This window comes from Notolepis coatsorum (genome assembly GCF_963971535.1).
Source record: "Notolepis coatsorum genome assembly, chromosome: 6".
Lineage (NCBI taxonomy): Eukaryota > Metazoa > Chordata > Actinopteri > Aulopiformes > Paralepididae > Notolepis > Notolepis coatsorum.
Window position 1 is genome coordinate 186,953,636 of NC_140170.1, and position 8,433 is coordinate 186,962,068.

An 8,433-nucleotide genomic window follows, 5' to 3' on the forward strand; every position below is an offset into this window, starting at 1 on the left:
ATACATTTGTTTGTTTTGTTGACTTTAAAAAAGCCTTTGACTGGATTAATAGAGAGCTTTTGGACTATAAATTAATCTGTTCTGGTATTGATGGACTATTTTATAAGGCTATCAAAAGCCTGTATAAGGCCCCATCTGCCTGTCTGCAGCTGAATGATGTTAGGACCGGCTGGTTCCCCACACCATTCGGTGTAAAACAGGGAGATGTGCTTTCTCCTACTTTATTCGCCCTTTATGTTAATGACCTGGCGCAAGAAATCAAGCAAGCCAATCTTGGTATTCCAATAGATAATATAATCCTAAGTATTTTATTGTACGCTGATGATATTGTTTTGTTTGCAGAAAATGAAGCAAATTTACAAAACATGTTGAATATTATGAGTTCTTGGTGCATGAAATGGAGACTTGCGATTAACAGTGAAAAACACAGATTATGCACTTTAGGAAAAAACACGAACAGCAGAGTAGTCATAAGTTTCAATTTGGACCAACGCCTCTGATTTACACACATTCTTATAAATATCTTGGTTTTACCTTTAATGAGTACATGTGCTTCATAGAAGGAAGGGAAATAATGTCTGAGTCAGCAGGAAGGGCGCTAGGGGGCGTGTTGAGTAAAATGAAAGTGTGCACTGACCTTGGGTTTTCAACATATACACAATTATTTGATTCAATGGTGGGTTCTGTTTTGTTTTATGCTGCTGGAGTATGGGGTTTTGATGATGCTCCTGAATGTAATGCGATCCAGAACCGGGCCATAAGATACTTTTTAGGAGTCCATAAATACACACCAAAAGGGGCTATAGAAGGGGACATGGGGTGGGATTCTTGCTTGGTCAAGCAAAAGGGTGAAATGGTGAGGTTATGGAACCGCCTGGTCCAGCTGCCAAATGGCAGGGTGACTAAAAAGATTTTTAATTGGGACAGAGCACACGGTCATCCCTGGTCAAGAGAGATGTCTATGATTTTTTCTTCTACTGACTTGAGTATGATTTTTATGAACAATTTGCAGTGTAAGGTTCACATAATTAAAACAAAATTATCAACAATCCATCAGGATAAGTGGAAGGTGGAGATTTTGAAAAAACCTAAACTTAGAAAATATATTGCAATTAAAAATGAGTATTTTACTGAACCTTATGTAATGTTAAACTTAAAGAGAAGACGGAGGTCTCTGTGTGCCCAGTTGAGGTCTGGCACCCTGCCATTGGCTGTGGAAGTGGGTAGATTCCAGGGTAAACCTGAGGAGGAGCGGTTGTGTGTTCTGTGTGATCTGGGAGTGGTGGAGGATGAATATCATTTTGTTTTTTATTGCCCTTTGTACACCACTTTGAGGAGGGCTTTATTTGAAAAAATTCAAATTGCAAACCCAGATTTGTTTTGGCAGTCTGAGAGCTGTATGTTGAGTTGTTTTTTTGTGGAGGACATCTTCGGTTTTGCAGGATTTTTGGAGAAGGCATGGCACCTGAGACAAAACACACTGTATCCTATATAATTGTATTTGAATTCACCTTGTTTTTCTGTTTATTTACATTGAGTACAGCTTGTGTTATATTACGTTTTATTGTATTTTCTTGTATTTTTCTTTTTTTATGGCCATCTTGGTATATGTCATTTGTTAAGTAATTGGTAAAGTATATTATTATATACTTATTGTTATGTGTCTTGTAAGCCCATATGGGCTGGGCATACATCTGTATGTAAGACACGAAAATAAAAAATATCAAATCAAAATCAAATCAAATCAAAGTAGTTGGCTAACCTCTCCCCTCCCCTCCAGGCCGTGTCAGACGTGTTCAGCCAGAGCGTGGAGGCCCTGTGCCGGACGACCTCGCCCCAGGATGCTGCGTTGGCTCCAGAGATGCACCTGATCAGAGCCTCCTTCGCCCTGGGCCTCTACGTCAAGAGGAACCCCCCGGAGCGCCATGACTGCATTCCTCAACAGACGCGTCGGCAACTGGGTGGCTCAGCGAGGGGGATGGGTGAGTCCAGGGGGGGGGGGGGGGGGGTCTCTCAAAGCAGCATTGGTTGTTTTTTGGTGCAGTATCCCTTTAACCTGGGTCCAGCTTCCAGGAAATGTTTTTTTTTAATTCCGGTAAATGAACGATAGAATCACAGAATTTGGAAAAGAGCAGAAGTGCTCTCACCGTTCTTAACCCTTTCACTGCCACACTACCAAACGGTTAACCCTTTCACTGTGACAATACACGGAAGGTTAACCCTTTCACTGCCACACGGCAGCAGGTTAACCCCTTTCACTGCCACACTACAGAAGGTTAACCCTTTACTATCACACTACCGACTACCGGAAAAGGGGCGTGGCGCTCAATGACAGACAATTATGGTAGAATGAAATAAAAAGGTGGAATCAAATAAAATTGAATATGAACAGAAGCATCAATAGAATATAATTATAAAATAAAAATAGGCCAGGGCTGTACAATTGTGCACGTTGTGGTCAAGTATATACACTAATTACAATAAAAAATAGCAATACAGTAGGATGGAATATTGAGCAGTAATGTGCAGAAATGATGAGGTGTGCTGTAAAGGTTATCTGCTGTAAACAATGTTGTGTTTCAACACCCGTGCTCTGCATCTCGTCAGCGGTTTACCTTCCAAACACCTGTTCCAGGTAGATATGTGCAATCAGTGCTGTTTAGACTCTGACCCCCAGACTATAGCCTCGTTACAAAGCCATCACTGGGGTTTGTGGCGATAAACACCCATGAGGTGAACCTGTAGGAAGGCCATCGGGCGCTGCACTGAATGATTAACGTTAGTCTCACTCAGGGGTGTAAAAAAAGTACCCAGAAATGATACTTAAGTGAAAGTATGTGTACCGTCTCAAAATCTTACTCAAGTAAAAGTCAGAGTATCTGGCTAAAAACACACTTGAGTAAAAGTCAAAAAGTAAAGTTAAAAATGTTTTTTCTTGACTGTCTATTCTTCTGATAGCAGGTGTTTAATAAAGCATTACATCACGCGCAGGAGTGGGTTGTGAGAATTAGACCATGCCTAGGTGTGGTGCACGTGGTGTAATGGCTTTTATACAACTGGCACATTCATCCAACCTTATTGCTATACAATAAACACACATGAATTGAAGATTTATTGAAAAAACCATCCGCCAGAAAAAGTAGTTCCCAAACAAAAAGAAGAGAAGTTGCCTCCATGTGGAAGCAGCTCGGAAGTGCATCCAACTGTTCTCAGTAGGACATCCAACAAACTAACACATCCAACTGTAGGCATCCAACAAACTAACACATCCAACTGTCTCTCAACTAAGACATCCAACAAACTAACACATCCAACTGTAGGCATCCAACAAACTAACACATCCAACTGTAGGCATCCAACAAACTAATACATCCAACTGTCTCTCAACTAAGACATCCAACAAACTAACACATCCAACTGTCTTTCAACTAGACATCCAACAAACTAAGACATCCAACTGTTCTCAGTAAGACATCCAACAAACTCACACATCCAACTGTCTTTCAACTAGACATCCAACAAACTAAGACATCCAACTGTCTTTCAACTAGACATCCAACAAACTAAGACATCCAACTGTCATTCAACTAGACGTCCAACAAACTAACACATCCAACTTTTCTTTAGTTTTGAACCTACTTTCTATAGAACTTCATTCTTAGATGCTTCTATAGAAAGTAGGTAAAACAAATTTAAAAAAGTTTTCTTTGCCCTATAGGGGAAAAGGGGGTGGGGGATTTATTTGCCCTATAAGAGTTTTTTTCTTTTTCTTTTTTTTTAAACCTACTTTCTATAGAAAGAGCTGGGAGGTGCGCTGTTTTAAGTGAGCGTGGGTTATTGAATTGATTGATTGATTGATTGATAATTTTATTACTGTCCGCCTTGTTTCCAACTGGTTAAGTTTAGGCACACTTTCGAAGTCGCTCTCTTTCGAAGTTGGTTACGGTTAGAGTTTGGAATCAGGGCTGGTGGTCTATCGCCCTGCTCTAAAGACAAACTCTAACCTTAACCAACTTCGAAAGAGAGCGACTTCGAAAGAGTGCCTAAACTTAACCAGTTGGAAACAAGGCGGACAGTAATAAAATTAGCAATCAATCAATCAATTCAATAGTCCACGCTCACTTAAAACAGTGCACCTCCCAGCTGCTTCTATAGAAAGTAGGTAAAAATAAAAATTTATTTTGCAATCAATCAATCAATTTGCGCGATTTTTATTTTGTTCCACAATGACCCATCAATTACATCATCCAACATTGTTTAAGAAACTAAGACATTCGCCGTGACAGAATCGTTTTTCATTTAGTCTTTATGACCCTATCACCATTATCCTTTCGTAATGTTTCCTGTCCGGCTTGTCCGCCATCTTGCTTTCATTCCTAAAACCACGAACGGCGCATTGATAGTGATGCGGTTGTGGGCGGGTCCTGGGACCAAGAGCGTTGGGTTATGAAAATACCCACGTGTAAGTTGACTGTTTCAGCCAATCAGAATCGAGAAATGTGCATGCCGTTGTATAATCAAAGATCCCCGCTTTCTAGTCTTGCACGAGGACCAATCAGCATGGGTATGGGCGGGTTTCATTTTCCATTGGTGGGGATTTTATTGGCTGTTTTTAAATAAAGTGCGGACGCAGGATTAATAACGTTAACGTTAGTTCGACCAGAGAAACAAATATACTAATTAAAATAGTTGGACCTGCGAGATTTGTACTTTGTAGGTCTGCATTTTAAATGTAAGGAGTAAAAAGTATGTTTTTTTTTCTCTGAATTGTAATTGAGTAAAAGTACAAGTATACAAACCTAATAATACTCGAGTAAAGTACAAATCCCCTAAAAACGGTACTTAAGTATTGTAACAAAGTACAATTACTCAAGTACTTTCCACCCCTGCTCCTGTCACACACCAGCTCAAAGTAAGTGACTCAGGGAGACTCAGACCACGCATGAGATAAAGTGAGTGAGTGAGTGAGTGAGTGAGTGAGTGAGTGAGTGAGTGAGTGAGTGAGTGAGTGAGTGAGTGAGTGAGTGGAGGATGCTGGCAGTGTTTTCGGTGTTGATGGTGTTTATTTGTTCCCTCTCTTTCAGAACGTCGTGGCTGATGACGCGTAGGAGGAATTGGGAACAACTGAAGAGTTTGTTGAAACCAGTTATGAATAAAGACCTCAACCCTTCTCAGGAACATCAAGCCTGCCAAGAACACAAAGAACACACACACACACCTCTCCACACAAACCCCCTCACCCCATTGTTAAGACGAAAGTCTTTCTCTGGTCTGCATCTTCTTAACAATTGTGTGTATTGAGCCGTACTGTATTGTACCCATTCTGCAATCTGTTAAAGGGGAACTATCTTATAAATGGCCTTTTTCAGTGTTTAGCATTGTTTCCTAGCTATATGGACTTATATTAATATGATCTATGTCTCTAATTCTCATATTGGCGCATTCTTCCAATTCTCCTCTCACAATATTCACCCTCACTGAACTGAGTCATCTGAACATGTGCTGATTTGTGATGTCAGAGAGACTCAGCTGCTGAGACTCACACACTCCACACAGTTACCACACAGTGGTTGGAGCCCAGCCTCAAAACGGCTTAAGATCTTGAGGTAGAAAAATGCTGTTTTTGAGTACTTCATTAGAAATACAAAACAATGAATAAAATAAAATAAAAAATTACAGAGGTGTTCCATAGACTCACAGGGATTGTGTAAAAGTGCCCAAATAGTGAAAGAAATAGTAAAATAGTTCCCCTTTAAATAAAATGTTCAATCAATCAAGTCCCGCCCTGATCGACCCACTGTGACGAAACACCGCTGGACTTTATGGAACCGCTGGGCCGTCCGTGACTACGTCCACTATGACATCATCACTTAGGGACCTCTTTGATCTTCCCTCTTCCTATGACATCATCACTTAGGGACCTCTTTGATCTTCCCTCTTCCTCAGGACCAAGGGATCAAACACATTGTTCCATAATACAGTTCAAACACATTGTTCCTATGATATGGTTCTTCATGATGCTGAATAACATGTCCTCAGTGATCTTGTCCTCTACAGCAGGGGTTCCCAACGTTTTCAGGCCGCGACACCCAAAATAACGGTGTCAGAGAGGCGCGACCCCCACTGTCACAGGAGGTGGTTGAAACATGCAAACGTTCACACGCACTAATAAGCATTGGAGGCTATTAACAGTTTCACTATTAATCAGGTTTTATTCTGTTTCGGACATCATCCATAAATGATGACACACCCAGCTTCGCCCTGCGAGAGCCTAGTCAACACACCCAGCTTCGCCCTGTGAGAGCCTAGTCAACACACCCAGCTTCACCCTGTGAGAGCCTAGTCAACACACCCAGCTTCGCCCTGCGAGAGCCTAGTCAACACACCCAGCTTCGCCCTGCGAGAGCCTAGTCAACACACCCAGCTTCACCCTGTGAGAGCCTAGTCAACACACCCAGCTTCGCCCTGCGAGAGCCTAGTCAACACACCCAGCTTCGCCCTGCGAGAGCCTAGTCAACGCACCCAGCTTCACCCTGCGAGAGCCTAGTCAACACACCCAGCTTCGCCCTGTGAGAGCCTAGTCAACACACCCAGCTTCGCCCTGCGAGAGCCTAGTCAACACACCCAGCTTCGCCCTGCGAGAGCCTAGTCAACACACCCAGCTTCGCCCTGCGAGAGCCTAGTCAACACACCCAGCTTCGCCCTGCGAGAGCCTAGTCAACACACCCAGCTTCGCCCTGTGAGAGCCTAGTCAACACACCCAGCTTCGCCCTGTGAGAGCCTAGTCAACACACCCAGCTTCACCCTGTGAGAGCCTAGTCAACACACCCAGCTTCGCCCTGTGAGAGCCTAGTCAACGCACCCAGCTTCGCCCTGCGAGAGCCTAGTCAACACACCCAGCTTCGCCCTGCGAGAGCCTAGTCAACGCACCCAGCTTCGCCCTGTGAGAGCCTAGTCAACACACCCAGCTTCACCCTGTGAGAGCCTAGTCAACGCACCCAGCTTCGCCCTGTGAGAGCCTAGTCAACACACCCAGCTTCACCCTGTGAGAGCCTAGTCAACACACCCAGCTTCACCCTGTGAGAGCCTAGTCAACACACCCAGCTTCGCCCTGTGAGAGCCTAGTTAACACACCCAGCTTCGCCCTGTGAGAGCCTAGTCAACACACCCAGCTTCGCCCTGTGAGAGCCTAGTCAACACACCCAGCTTCGCCCTGTGAGAGCCGATCAATTTAACCAGCTCTCTCTCTCTCAGCGTCTTCTGCCTTTTTCAGACATTTTAATCCCAGTTACAATATCCCGATTACGTGTGACAGTGATACAATACAACAATCCACAGATTCAGATTCCTTGTAATTCACATCCACAATCCACGAGTAAAGACGCTTCAATTTAAGCTTGAATGAAACACGGTCCGTGCGCTCCGGTTAACCAAATGCATCCGCAGCGTAGAATATGAAACGGATCAGAGCCAAACGGCCGGTAGGCGTTCCACAATAACTTCGGATCCAAGTATTTCTTTTTTTTTTAACAAATGTTTTTTATTTTCCCTTTTTTAACATAAAACTAGACACACAATACATTAACAGTAGAAATCCACAATAAATCACAGGACTATGACCGACATAATAATAACAATAAAGACCGGACAAAATTAGTCTCTTTACCTGTACAGAGGTTGATAACTTCGGATCCAAGTTTCATTCATTCAAAATATCCCCGCGGCTGGGGGTGCCAGGGTGGCGATGGGGGTGCCAGGGTGGCGATGGGGGTGCCAGGGGGGCGCACCACGTACAGCTGGGGGTGCCAGGGTGGCGATGGGGGTGCCAGGGCGGCGCACCACGTACAGCACTGCGGTGCAGCACGGCCGTCCCGGGTTCGACTCCCGGACCCGGCGACCTCTGCCGCATGTCCTCCCCTCTATATCTTCTCCCATCCCTCCTCTCTGCCGGGTCGGTCCGATAAAGCAATATACAACAAAAATATATATATCCCCGCGGGATTCACATAATGCAATTCGGTGTTACGCAATGCATTCATTTACTCACGACCACGTAGGCTTGTAGAATTGGGTTTGTTGGAATCTCGCAGCACTTTCTTTCTGGGTCCTGGGCGAGAAGCGAACATATATTCTTCTTTCAAAATCAACTGGTTTCTCAGAGAGGGAGGGGTGCTTGGTTTTCAAAATGCCGTAGCATTTTTTACAGGCGTTAAAGTGTAAAGGCTTTCATGCTGTGCAAGAACTTCAGCACGCGACACGTTGAGGATGTTGTATCTCGTCGACAACATTACATGTGAATCCATACTGGATATATTCCTCTCGATACGTTCCACTCTTGGACGAGGTAGGCTGGTCCGACTTTGGGTGGGTGCTTAACGCTGCCCGGCCCCACAGGGCTATCTCCTCCACCCGATCCCGTGTCCCCTTTGGCCG

General features: G+C 44.0%; 1 protein-coding gene across 5 annotated transcripts in view; it reads left to right on the forward strand.

Annotated features, from left to right (window-relative positions):
* LOC311230427 (pyrin domain-containing protein 1-like) overlaps positions 1 to 6,418 on the forward strand; it is a 32,266-nt gene extending 25,848 nt beyond the window's left edge. For 4 of the 5 annotated variants that reach the window (XR_014619804.1, XR_014619805.1, XR_014619806.1 and 1 more), the window contains 2 exons: positions 1,781 to 1,982; positions 5,085 to 6,414. Coding sequence is in view for 1 of the 5 variants with exons in the window: in XM_084316701.1 (XP_084172827.1) it covers positions 1,781 to 1,982; positions 5,085 to 5,098 (216 nt within the window). In the remaining 4 variants the exon portion in view is untranslated. Of the gene's footprint in view, positions 1 to 1,780; positions 1,983 to 5,084 lie in introns of all 5 variants that reach the window. The other variant, XM_084316701.1, reaches the window with a different exon arrangement.
* Positions 6,419 to 8,433: the final 2,015 nt, after the last annotated feature.